General features: G+C 34.6%; 1 protein-coding gene across 9 annotated transcripts in view; it reads left to right on the forward strand.

Annotated features, from left to right (window-relative positions):
* Window positions 1–10755, forward strand: part of wwp2 (WW domain containing E3 ubiquitin protein ligase 2) — a 55932-nt gene extending 45177 nt beyond the window's left edge. For all 9 annotated transcript variants that reach the window (XM_073942155.1, XM_073942160.1, XM_073942158.1 and 6 more), the window contains 8 exon segments: window positions 938–1097; window positions 3653–3786; window positions 3987–4127; window positions 4888–5008; window positions 6113–6217; window positions 6300–6396; window positions 8082–8154; window positions 8244–10755. In XM_073942155.1, coding sequence (XP_073798256.1) covers window positions 938–1097; window positions 3653–3786; window positions 3987–4127; window positions 4888–5008; window positions 6113–6217; window positions 6300–6396; window positions 8082–8154; window positions 8244–8343 — 931 coding nt within the window. In that variant the 3' untranslated portion in view covers window positions 8344–10755.
* Window positions 10756–14461: the final 3706 nt, after the last annotated feature.

The raw sequence follows: 14461 nt of genomic DNA on the forward strand, positions 1-14461 counted from the left end.
TAACGCTTTAGTTTAAGTAAACATTTGCAGCATTTACTGCTTATTACCTACCTATTCTTAAGATAATAAATTGTTTATTAGCACTTATGAAGTACAATCTTATTTATTTTGGCTAATCCTACGAAATACCTAAATCCAACTAGTACTTTTTTACCTCACAAATTTCTTACAAATCGTATTTTGACACATTTTGGAAACATACTTTCTTCACAGATGATGGAAGCTGAGAGTTTATTTCGTTTCGGCCCTGAAATACTCGCTGTGACCGTTTCATATTTTTGTTTCGAAGGTTGAAACCCTTTTTCAGAGATTAAAGGATTGTACACACAGGGCGATTTTTTTTTTTTTTTTTTTTTTTTTTTTTTTTTTTTTTTTTTTTTTTTTTTTTTTTAACTTGCACTTTTTTTTTTTTCTTTTGAGTTAACTGGTGGAGTTTTTGAACAGCATTGTGGGTAATGTAGTTTTTCCACCACAACATTTTTTGTTGTGCATGAAGTATATCGGGGCCTCTTATTTTGATAGTATGTTTTTTAAAGTAGTTGTTCAATTTGTTTTTATTTTTTCATCAAAAGGGTTATCAGAATCAATGTTTCATACATTTATTACTATTTGTTTAAATTAAATATTTTTTTAAAATATTGCTTTTGCTATGGTTCTTAAATATTGTGTAAATTAATTGTTATATTTATATTGTAAAATGTCATTTCTGTGCCTTTGTTAAAAATGCTAAAGTTTTCTCTCCTTTCCCTTTGCTTTTTTGAGTGTTCGGTGTATAATGATATATATTGTGCAGTGCTTTCTGTCAAATACAGAACTTTTGTTTAAAGTTGAGTCAACAACTCAAAGCCTTACAATGTTAAGTTGAAGGAATTTAAAAATTTGCAGTGCTGTTTATTACTGTTACTGACATTATCTTTGTGTTTTTCTATGTCTGTAGGGAGTGGTTTTTCTTGCTGTCTCATGAGGTTTTGAACCCCATGTACTGTCTGTTTGAGTATGCCGGTAAAAACAACTACTGTCTTCAGATTAACCCTGCTTCCTCAATCAACCCCGACCACCTCACCTACTTCCGCTTCATCGGACGTTTCATTGCCATGGTAAGAACACCTTTTTAGTGCATTAGCAATGTTTATCATGTATAATATATAATAAATCAAGCATGTGTAAGAAGAATAACAAGCTTCCAGACTGTGATTTGAAGCTGAAAGGATTTGAAAATCGTACCATTTAAAAATGGACTGATCCTAATAGGTTTCATGATGGAAAGAACTACAATCCCATGAAGCATTGCAGATGATGCAATTTAAAAAATAAAGGACTGGATATTTTTAGTGTCCTGCCCTAAAATATGATTCCACTTTTATATGATATCAGTGAAATAATCACAAGGAAAGAGCTTGATTTATCATAGTTTCTTTCGTTTGGAGAGCCAGCCAGGAGGTGACCTCTTCAATTTTTTTTGGCGAGCCATCCAGGAGGTCATGTGCTCAGTAATTTTTTTTGTGAGCCAGCCAGGAGTGACGTCCTCAACATTGTCATACAGAATCATTTATTTAAAGTTGTTTGTCTCTATAGAAATGATAGACTACAATTATGGTTATTTCAATACTTTATTGCAGCGGGTGGAGCTAAAATAAATTTTCTTAAAGGGACAGTTCACCCAAAAATGAAAACCTGAGCATCATTTACTTGCCATCAAGTGGCTTCAATCGTTTATGAGTTTCTTTATTCTGTTGAACACAAACGAAGACATTTTGAAAAATCTTAGATATCAGAAGCAAATATCTATAGTAGGAAAAAGTTTAGCTTTTGTGAAAAAAGAAACTCACAAGTGAAAGGTGATTTAAAATTGGTTGACCAGCTTTTCATTTTTCGATGAATTCTCCCTTTCATAGTTTCCCATTTATAAAAACATATATAAAACATACATTTATAATAAATTAGGTAATAAATTATGCAAATTAAACACAGTAAAACAATCCCATTGAAAGAGCTTGATTTATTATATTCTTTTATATATGTGGCGAGCCAGCCAGGAGGTCATGTCCTTAACTTTTGGCGAGCCAGCCAGGAGTGACAGCCTCAGGGTTTTATCTTACAGAATATTTTATTTGAAGTTGTTTGTCTTTTTGAAAACAATTGATTTTAATTATGGTAATTTCAATAGTTCATGGGAGTGGGTGGAGCTAATTTTCTTAAAGGCACAGTTCATCCAAAAATGAGAGCTTACACGCCATTTACTTGCCATCAAGTGGCTTCAACCGTTTAGGAGTTTCTTTCTTCTGTTGAACACAAATGAAGATATTTTACATAAGGTATGAATATGACAAATTATCCATTTCATAGTCTCTGTACAGCATTTTAGGTATTATAATATTATTATTTTTACCAGATAATTTGCTGTAAAACAAGTTACATTAAATAACATATTAAATTATATAAATTAAAATAAGAATAGGATCAACAAAGACATACTGTTGACGGGATGTTTCTTTAATATTTTGATTACTTAACTTTAAGTTAATCTTAAACATCTTTTCCCTGTGATGAAAGTTTCAAATGCATTATTTTTTTACTTCAGGAACTCAACTTTGATTCCCTTCGTGAATGTTTGTCCTATTTTTTTCGCCTGTTCTGAGCAGACTGTAGCTCTGTGTGGGTCTGTGTTGTTTTTGGAGGTCGTTCCCAGAGTTCTGTGCTGCTACATTAAACAGTTTGCTGTCGCTTTACAACAACATCACATTTCTCTGTTTATGAAGCCTGTATATGTAGAGAGAGAGAAAAGTAGGAAACTTAACACAATACAAGCCTGGAATGTTCGATGATGCAAATCTGAGCTAATTCATTAAACCATGGCGCAGAGTTTAAGCATAAAAGACAAGTGTGCAACTGAATCGTGACAAGAGTGTGTGTAATTGCCATCAGCTCAGCCTCTAGACATGAGGTCATACTGTGTTTACAGCACTCAGAATTAAATCTGTGTGTGTGTGTGTGTGTGTGTGTGTGTGTGTGTGTGTGTGTGTGTGTGTGTGTGTGTGTGTGTGGTCTCATTTCATGCTTTAAAAAAAGAAAAAGTTTGTCCAAGTTTTAAACCTGATTGAAAAGAGCTGGATTAAAATAGTCTGTTAATAAAATAATAACATTATGATTGAGTAATAACATTACATGTGGTTATTAAAGCTTTGTGCATAATTATAAAATATTTAAGCAAATTAATAATATATAAATAAATAAACAAATAATAAACACACACCCACAAAAACATTTATTTATTTTAATATTTACAGTTTTTACTTTAATAAACTTTTAAAAATAAATTTAAATGTGTGACTGACATTTATTATGTAAAATACTATGAAATATTTTAATGCAAATAAAATGTAACATGTTTTTTTAAAGAAATGTTGTCTTTGTTCAATATTTTTATTATTTTTATTTTTATTATTATAACTATATATCTTTTGGCTTATTTAATATTTTATGGCTCCTCTCACCTCAGTATAAATTCATTGAACAGTTTTTATAACAAGAAAACATTCATAAATGTAGATTTTTAATAATTTCGATGTTAATTGCATTACATTGATTGCATTAAAATATACGTAGAGTATTATTATGACTCTTGCTTTTACCTTTGCTTGTCTCTCTACAGGCGTTGTATCATGGGAAGTTCATTGACACAGGCTTCACTTTGCCATTCTACAAGCGGATGCTGAACAAGAAGCCCACGCTGAAAGACCTGGAGTCCATCGACCCAGAGTTTTACAACTCCATCATGTGGGTCAAGTGAGTATCAATATTCATTTTACCATTATATGTATTCAGTAATCCAGTGCTCAGCATAAATGAGTACACCCCTCTTTGGAAAATGAATAGTTTGATCCATTTCTCACTAAATATAGCCAGTAGATTTTGGCGCATTCAAACAAAACAGTTTTATTAAACAGTAATATCCAATAAAATAATAGCATTTTATATGTTCACAGAGAGAATGATCTGGAAGAGTGCGGCGTGGAGCTTTACTTTGCTCAGGACATGGAGATTTTGGGCAAGGTGACGACACACCAGCTGAAGGACGATGGAGAAAATGAACTGGTCACTCAGGACAACAAGGAGGAATATATCGGGTACTTTTTATAGAACTTTGATAGCATCATTGTCCTTAAAGGTTTCATGAAATTAAAGAAATGTTTTTGTAGATGTTAGCATCAGTATGTTAGATATCTATAAGCTAGTGTGCTCCAAAACAGAGACAACATTCGCATTTAGAAGACATTTCATTCCTCAGTCTCTCATCTAATCTTCTGACCAATCAAATGCTCTCTAGTGTCTGACAGGCTACGCCCCCTTCGAGGCGCTTCTCATTTGATGTGCTTGAGCTCAACCACTCTCACCGGCAGAGCGGTGATAAAAATAAAACACTATTGGCTGTTTTTTATAAAGAGGAGGGGCTACTTTGTGTCCGGCCCTATCTTTGTTTCAGTTGAGATTACGTTTAGTTTTCAATTTCAAAATAAAAGCACATTTCAAAGCACTTCATGGGACTAAGTCAATATTTTTATTATGGACTGTTTGTTTGTCTTTATCTTTTAAGGTTTGTGTTTTTTTGGCTAGTTGTTTGTTTCTACTTAGAATCCACGAAAACCATCTTCATACTTTGATCAAAGTAGAATAAATAAACCACCCTGTGAAGAGAATGTAATACTATAAATAAGTGTATTAGTGACATTGTTATGCTTATAAGTGATGAGAAATAACTCTTTTTAAAATGAAGAAATTTGTTCAAAAAGCTGCGAACATTTTTTTTTTTTAATCTGATTTTGTTTAAAATTAAGTTACACCAGTTTTAATTTTTTTGTAACTGGTTTTAAACAACTTTCTCTGCAGTTTGCTGACTGACTGGCGCTTCACTCGCGGCGTGGAGGAACAGACGAAAGCTTTCCTGGATGGTTTCAATGAGGTTGTGCCTCTAGAGTGGCTGCGCTATTTTGATGAGAAAGAATTAGAGGTGAGCGTTTCCTAATTTATAGATTACATTTATGGATGCTTATTACATTCCAAGGTGTGCTATCCCAAGATAACAACCACTAAATAAAACGCGCTCATTGAGGAACTTCATATCACCTTGACTGTCAGTAAATACGCTCAAATATATACACATTTACATTCATATGTATCTGCTTCTCTGTCAAGCTATACATTTTGACTGTTTGGCTCCATCTTGTGATTGAATTCAATACATAGGTTAATATATGCTTTATTCAGCCAGTTTAGTATCTGTCAGCTTTGCGTTTTTACTCTTTGGCACCATCTTGTGACTGAATGATGCGTAGGTTAGTGTATACTCCATCAGCTGTTTTCGCTTTTGTCAGCTTTGCATTTAATTAAAGACATTTTATGAACTGTTACAGCTTAGAAAAATGTTTTGTCTAATCTTTTGTATTCTGTGGCAAGTGGTCATTTAATAAATGGGATAAAGTACATCATGGACAGTTGTTTTTCGCAGAATACAGCCTTTGAGTCCTATACAACAGTGCTTCAGTGCAGTCAAGCTTTTTTTTGCTATGAAAAAAAGTATTTCTCTCTGAAATACTTAATTCTGATTGGTCAATCACCACATTGTGAGGTATGTTAATCCTAGAAAACAACCAATTAAACTAATAATCCAGGCTCATTCTAGTACTTTAGTGGCAAGTATCTGTGTAATAAGCAGGGTAATGTACTTCCAAATGGTTGTTTTTGCAGAAAATAAAGCCTTTCAGTCTTGTACAACTGTCACTACAAAACAACTGCCAAGATGTACTTTATCCCTTACTTAAATGTCAAAGAAACTCTCTTCTGTACAGAGATATAAATAACAGTGGCATCACCGAGAAAAAGGATGTGAATAAGGGGTCGATCACACCAATGATGCTTATTATATATGAATCAACATCAGTATTTCTGTCACTTTAAATGTTTCAGCTGTTTTTAAAGCAGGATGGATTCTGATTGGCTGTCAGTGATCATATTGTTTATTATTATTTATTTTCGTCATTATAGGCATCATCTTCAGCTTTACCTGTTTATGATCAGATGTTTTATACGCTTAACGGTGTGTCCACTGTTTCAGCTGATGTTGTGCGGGATGCAAGAAATTGATCTGAACGACTGGCAGAAGAACACCATCTATAGACATTACACCAAAAACAGCAAACAAATCCACTGGTTCTGGCAGGTAATGCACTCGCTCAGCCTCGTGTGTGCCTTTCTGTGCTGTTTTTACTGTGTTTTTACTGTGCGTTTACTGTGTCCTGCAGGTGGTGAAGGAAATGGACAATGAGAAGAGAATCCGACTCCTCCAGTTCGTCACAGGAACTTGTCGACTGCCGGTTGGAGGATTTGCTGAACTGATAGGTATATAATAGTCTATAACATACTTTGTGTGCTCTAAAACTGATCTCCTAGTTATTTTATTTTCAACATCTGAGGTAAGTCTGCCGCCACTTTCAGTATGGCCATAAATGTCATGTAAATTAGTTTTCAAGCATTTAACCCTGAATAAAGCCCATAATCAGTACCTGAGGGTGATCATTGTCGTAGTTTGTGCTGTTGCTCAGCTGTGGCGTTGCAAAAATGGATAGTCTCCTTGTTAGAGCAACCGAATCCCATGAGGAAGGTCGCTGGTTTGATATCAGTTCGGAGCGGGTTGGTTGGCGTAAGACCGGCGGGTTTGCATTGGTGCCGTGACCCGGATGGGAGTGAGGTTTAGGGGGTGAGTGTAACGGAGGCTAGTTAGTAAGTGCTGTGCAGGTAAACCTCACTCTTCTGACCTCTAAAGGTGCTCTAATGACAGACGCTAGAGGCCATGGTCTTTAGCCTCCTTGGTAGAGCAACCGACTCCCATGCGGAAGGTCACCAGTTCAATACCAGCTCGGAGTGTGTTGGGTGGTGTAGGATCGGCAGGGTTACACGCATATATTTCATTTACTTAATGGTTTTAGGGCGAATGTTTTACTCACTTTTTTAAAAATAAAGTCAGATGATCGCTGTTTACCCTGTATCACTGTGTGTTTTATATTATTAACGTCTGATTAAACAAATTCAAATGAATATATTGTGATTCAGGAGGTATTTTCCTTGTCAAAATAAGGCATCTTCAATCAAATCAATTGTTTTTTCCACTAAATACAGATTGTTAGAGCAATGTGTTGTCTAAAAGTTCAGTAAACTTGAGTAATAATAGATGTCATGTTTGTTAGTTTGTATAAATGTAAGTTTATGCTCTGTATGACAGCATTTTCAATTGGGAATTTAGAAGAAAGGCCACTATAAACCATTTTGAGGGATGTAAACAATAACAAAGTTCCTGTTATACATATTTAATTTCCATAGCTTCTCAGAATCCAAAAAGATTTACATACTGATAAATAATGTCATGATCACTGTTATGATGCTAGGTTATGATTAAATTGCCTCATGTAACAATTATGCAATAGTTTGACAAGCAGGAAATGTTCGTGGGCCAGTGACATCACTACATTTAATTGGTCCTTATATACATACCTGGCTATTAGAAAAACATTAAGTTTGGATTAAAGTAAAAATATCATCTGTTATGTTAACATTTTTGTCTATTAACGTAATTTATTGCAAATTTCAAATAAAAATAGCGTTTTCTTTTTCTTTAGAAAATCACAATGGTCAAAATGCCAAGTGTTTTTGTTTGTTTGTTCACATTTATTGTATTTGAAAATCAGGGATATCTCTCTAAATATTGTTTTCTTGACCTATCTGAGGTTAAAGCATTGGTATTGTATTGTCTATAAATAAACATGACTTTTTTTTTTGCTTACAATTTAGAAGTATTTGTGAAGCGATAGCACATTTTACTCAAAACGTGACTCTTAATTGTAAATCCAGAGAATTTCCAAGTGTTCTGAAGTGGGATTTTTTTTCATTTCTGTATATAAACATCAAATAATTTGTGTATTCGATTAATGGAACTATTAATAAAGCATAATAGAGTTACTACACAGAAAAAAAAAGTTTGATCAGCTTATCCAAACTCTAAATGTGCATTTATTGATCTCGTTTTTTAGGAAGCAACGGTCCACAGAAGTTCTGCATAGACAAAGTGGGGAAGGAAACATGGCTGCCTAGAAGTCACACTTGGTGAGGCTCAAAAAAACAAAAAACAACAACAACTATTAAAACATGCCTTCATTGACCGGTGACTTATTTGTTCCTTCTGTCATTCTCAGCTTTAATCGCCTGGATTTGCCTCCGTATAAAAACCTGGAACAGCTCCGAGAAAAGCTTCTATTCGCCATCGAGGAAACTGAGGGATTTGGACAAGAGTGATGGAGGGAAACATTTCCACCAGGCCATTTATACCACTAATGTGGAGTGAACGGCAGATTTACACTTCAGTTACTAGTTTACCTAAAAACAAAACCCTAAATATTATTTATTCAGCCTCACGTCATTTCAAACCGACACACTGTTCTGTTTCTGTGCACAATTAAAATTGTTATGCTGATTTTATGAAAATTCGACACGTTTTGAGGGAAGTTTGAACTCGGGGGTCGTTTACAGTACGACGTTTTCAAAAATGAGGAAACATTTCATGTATTTTGGCTGTTCGTTTAGGTGATAATAGCATTTTTTTTGACTGAAAAATGTGTAAACACACAAAAATGAGTCTTTAAAAACGATGACCGCCTGCATAATTAAGGATGGATATCGTTTAGATTTTATTGATATCGATACTGATTCAGATTCCACTTACCGATACTGTTATTGATACTATTTTCTACAATTTACATTTAATCGTTTAGCTAACGCTTTTGTCCAAAGCAACTTGCATTTGAGGAGGTATTAAGCGATTCAAACTATTTGAACTACAATACCTACAATTTGATCTATAAAGTGTTGAAAATGTCAAGTTACTTTATTATTGTTACTTTATTGTAACTTTACGAACATCTTTAAGCAAACAGAAGTAGGTCTAAAGTTTTGTGACTGAAAAGTTTGAACTCGGGGGTCATTTACGGGACAAAGTGCCAAAAACAAGAAAATGTTTTATGCGTTTCGCCTGTTCGTTTACATGGTAAAAGTGTTTTTGTGACTGAATAACGCGAGTTGTTGAAAACACTACTCTTGTTGTGTCCGTGTTAGCACCCGAAAATGAAAGTCTTCAAAAACGATGATAGCATACGTAAATGGGGATGGATATCATTTTAATTTTATTGATTCAGACGAAAATGAGGAAACGCTTTATGCGTTTTTTTGTTCACTTACGTTTTCCAGTCGCAAAAGCGCTGTTATCATGTGAGTTTTTGAAAACGTCAGCCTTGAGAGTCTTGGACGATAATGACGCCATATGTAATCATGGATATTACGATTTTATTGTTATTGAATCCGATACCGTTTATTGATACTATTTTCTACAATTTGATCAGTTACTTTATTTTGTTACAGCTGTTTTACGAAGTAGGCGCATAAAGATTTTGTGACTGAGAAATGTTTTTGAAAATGCCGCGCTTGTGGTGACGGTGTAAAAACCTGAAAAAAACGAGTCTTTGAAAACGATGACAGCTTACATAGAGTTGGATTTTGATTTGATTAATATCGGCATCAACACCACTTATCCATACTATTTTCTACAATTTGATGCAAACGACGAAAAGCTGTAAAATGATTTCAAGCTACTTTATTGTTGTTTAACTTTCCTGAGACATAAATAGCTACATACAGCGCATCCTTTGCGTTGGATTGCACGTTTTATTAGTAAATGTTTATTATATTACTAATGTTGCCGCCTTTGTTCACTATTATACTGCTCTGCGTACGTTAAACATCCGTAGGCCATCATTCAGGGGCAAAAGTGACAAGCTATTAAAGTTTGCATGAAAATTTACTGTTTGTTTTGCTAGCGAACTCTTATTCTTTAGGTGAATAACTAATCGGTTATATAACTGAATAAATGTCAGTTTGATGCTTCAACCGCAGTATTCTTGGCCACGCCCCTCTTACTGTTACAAATTGTTAAAAAAGCCCCGCCCCCTTCTCAATGTTCCGTTTCAGTTGGAAGTACGTTAACATACTTAAATCTCAGCAACTCCACAGATTTTTAACGTAAGTATAAACAGATAAATCAACGTTTGTGGATGTGTAAACGCGCATCGTTTTAAAAACATTGACCTATTAACCTTTTAAAAACGCAGTCATTGTTGTGTATATGTAGCCTCAGCCTGTCAAGACTTCCCCCAGATCATTCGGCTCTACAAAATGGCTGACCGTCAGCGAAGTCTTCAAGGATAAAGTCGTTTATTTTAGTGTTTGGTGCGAGCAGGTTTGTGATGACGTGAGGTTACCCTTGTTTTCTTTTAAGCAGATAAGCTCAGCAGCCGATCAATAAACTCTTCCAGTGTAATATTTCATGTCTCCACTTCAGGGAATGATGACTTTACTCTTTAATGCAGACGGAGCATTAGTGCCGGCAGATTTGCAAAATGAATTCTCTGAATCGCCAAAATGGAAGAGTGATTTCCCCCTCATAATGCAGCATTGAAATATTACAGCTATTAATAATGATATTAAGTAAACGACGAGTGCAGATCTGTCATTTCAGGATGTTCAATATGACCTCGAGGACCATCAGTGGACAACGTGATCGTTTTAAAGGGTTGACCAGATGTGATTTTTGTTATTTTGTGACATGCCATGATACACTGTATATAGTTGAAATAAAGGCCAAATATGGACTGTGAACATATGAATATTTAATTTGCAAAACATTGAGCAAAACTCTCGTATCTCAAAGTGTGTTTCTGCAGGACAACCAGTGTTTTAATGGAGGATCATCAGAATATCAAAAGGTTTGGATAATTACAATTTAATGTTTATGTTTAATGTTTAAGTCACCGAGAAAAAGAACCCAAAAATAAAGCAAGAACTGTGATTTATTATATAATGATTGTTTTAAATATGTTATAATTAAATATATATATTTTCACTTTTATTTTAATTTATTTAACTATTTTGCAATACACAACGATCATTTACAGAAAAAAAAAAAAAAAACTAGCTAACATTTATCGTTACATACATACACTCACCGGCCACTTTATTAGGTACACCTTACTGGTATCAGGTTGGACCCCTTTTGCCTTCAGAACTGCCTTAATCCTTCATGGCGTAGATTCAACAAGGCACTGGAAAATTCCTCAGAGATTTTGCTCCACCACATCCTAAAGGTGCTCTATTGCATTGAGATCTGGTGGCTGTGGAGGCCATTTGAGTAGAGTGAACTCCTTTTCATGTTCAAGAAACCAGTCTGAGATGATTCACGCTTTATGACATGGTGCGTTATTCTGCTGGAAGTGGCCATCAGAAGATGGAGACACTGTGCTCATAAAGGGATGGACATGGTCAGCAACAATACTCAGGTAGGCTGTGGTGTTGACACGATGCTTAGTTGATACTAATGGACCCAAGAAAATCTCCCTTACACCATTACCACCAGCAGCAGCAGCAGCCTGAAGCATTGATACAAGGCAGGATGGATCCATGCTTTCATGTTGTTGATGCTAAATTCTGACCCGACCATCTGAATGTCACAGCAGAAATGGAGACTCATCAGAGCAGGCAACGTTTCTCCAATCTTCTATTGTCCAGTTTTGGTGAGTCTGTGTGAATTGTAGCCTCAGTTTCCTGTTCTTAGCTGACAGGAGCGGCACCCGGTGTGGTCTTCTGCTGCTGTAGCCCATGTAGGCTAGTTTTTAACAGCATATGGCGCTATAGGTTAGATTTATTAACAGCAGACAACACTGCGGGCTAGTTGTTAACAGCAGATTACGCTCTAGGCTAGTTTTAATAAGAAGATGGCACTTTTATGGAACAAAATCAATGCCTAAAGTCTTGAATTAAAAAGCTTGTTGAATATCACAAACTGAAAAAAATAATACAACGTATTAACAAGTTCTTGCATTTTAATGACTTGAATTCCAGGGTTTGTATTTTTAGGTCCTGAATTTTAACATATCTGTTTATTTAAGCTTTGAATATTTCAACAAAAAATATTTCAAACACGTTTTCATACTTAAAAATTCAATAATTCATATTCAATTTTCAGATTTCACTTACAAAATATTCAATACCCTTTAAAAATACGATGTATAATATTCAAAAGGTCATTTTCAGTTCATTTTATTTCAGTTCTAATATTCGCTTCCATAAATTCAGTGGATCAAATTCGACTGTTAAAATTCAACATTTCATCCGGGAACTGCAGGAAAAGCAATAGATTGCAGATTGAAGATCGCCAGCTGCTCTAGCTTTTACCAGCAGGTGGAGATGGAATAATGTCAGATTTTTAACCCAGTAAACAGGCGAGAAAAAGTCTAATAAAGGCACAAAAGTAGCATTTAATATTAATATCAATGCCTTGGACATTATAAATGATAAAAAGTATGAGTAAAATGAGTAAATGGGGTTTTAGTCATCTATATTTGCCCTTATGTAACGGAAGCCAGCTGGTGATCGCGTAATCTCAGTTCTCGGATCCAGTGACAGACGTTGTTCTGCAATCTTATCGGAGCTTGTCTCCCATGCCGGCTCGCTCCCTGCTCGGACCGGTGCAGTTACTTGCACATAAACCGTCTTTTAATGAATATGATGTTACACATTGTCTATCTTTATTGACTCTTTCTTCCATAGACGCGAAGTATTATAGTGACAGCTAAAGAATATAAACGTAAGAGAAACAGGAAAGGAAATATTATAATAATACAAAATAGATAAACATTGACAGGGCTAAGAACAATTAAGAACAAAGATATTCAAAAGCAGAGAGATTTTATGAGAATGTCACACAAAACAGTTTACTTGGAACTGTTAAACAGTGTTCAGGTATGATTTAAGGTTGGTTATGGATGGGGCGTGTAATTTAAAATAATTTAACATAACGTGCGAATGCATTAAAGGAGCGTCTTCAGTTATTATTTAAACGCAGCTATGTCAGGATTGGGATAGGTTATATAATTTCATTATTTAAATTATGATTGTTGATATTAATATTTTATGACATGTATTTGGGCTATTGCGCTTAAATAAGTCATCCGTGATTCTAAATTAATATTTCTATTTATCCTTTGTAGCTATCACTTTGATATCGTCTTTCTCTTCTTTTTTCCTATTTTTTGTGGTTCTGCCACGGTTACGTTTGCAAAATGTCTTTAGTTTGTCCAGAATATTGCTTTTCCACTAAAATAGAGACGAAGCAGAAGGAAAATGAATGAATGAAATGATTGACGTTTTTATGCATGTGCGGTGCGGCTTGCTCACGACAAAGACGAACGAGTGGCCGCGAGCTCCGGTGGGCGGTCAGAGCCAGCGCCGCATATCAAACTGGTTAAGAGATGCTGCATGGCTGCCAATATGATAAGAATTTTTCCGAAGTTTCAGATGATATCTGGGCTTGTGCATAATAATGTAAAATAAAAGTGAAAGTCATGACATTTGGCCAAGCATAAGAATAGCCTACAAGAGTGTTTCGATTATTATTATGACATGTCATGCTTGGGATTATATGAATAACACCTCGCTGTTTACCATTTCCGAAAGTGGAGCTGACGTCGGCGCGAAATTGCTTGTATAATTGTAAAAAGAGTGATGAATATTAATGGATTTCTTATATCTGTCATTTCTGATAATATAATTGATTTAACTGTGAGAGTAACACTCATTTAGCAAAAATGCATCCAGAATCCTAAACCAATAACTTTGTCAAGCCAAAATTATGATTTTATAGGCTAATGATTTTTTTTTTTAAAGAAACTATTAGCTACCCTAGCAATTGTTTATTTAAATATGATCATCTCAAAATATAAAATAAAAAAATAATGGTTTGACTTTGTGAAATCATAAAATACACTTGCAGAAAAGAGTTAGTAGAATAAATGAGCAAATACATTCTCTCCAGTAGATGGCGATTAAAGCTCAGTAATAATCCCATGATTTGCAGAAACCACTCAACCACGCATGTCAAACCACGCATTCTAAACATTAATCTTATGAAACTAGCTCAAGTGACAACTATATTAAATTTAAACCAGTTTAAATAAGTTTATATGTTTAATAACTGCAAAAAAAGATCAACATTGCTAATAATAAAATACAAACGGTTGCTGAAAAGTTATAAATAATGTTTTTCTCATTTAATACTGAAAACAAATTAAAGTCAGTTATAACTGCCTATTATCAAACCACAGGCGACTCATTTTATTACTTATAATTGGCTGCGACATTGCCACATTTGCGTTAATACATTTTTCTCGCCTATAGGCTACATAACAATAAAACAATATTCTGGACAAACTAAGACATTTTGCAAATGTTTAACCGTGGCAGAACCCCAATAATTAGAAAAAAGAAGAGAAAGACAGGCAGAGTGATAAAAAGGATAAATAGAAATATT

The sequence above is a fragment of the Danio rerio genome, chromosome 25 (genome assembly GCF_049306965.1).
Source record: "Danio rerio strain Tuebingen ecotype United States chromosome 25, GRCz12tu, whole genome shotgun sequence".
NCBI classification, from domain to species: Eukaryota; Metazoa; Chordata; class Actinopteri; order Cypriniformes; family Danionidae; genus Danio; species Danio rerio.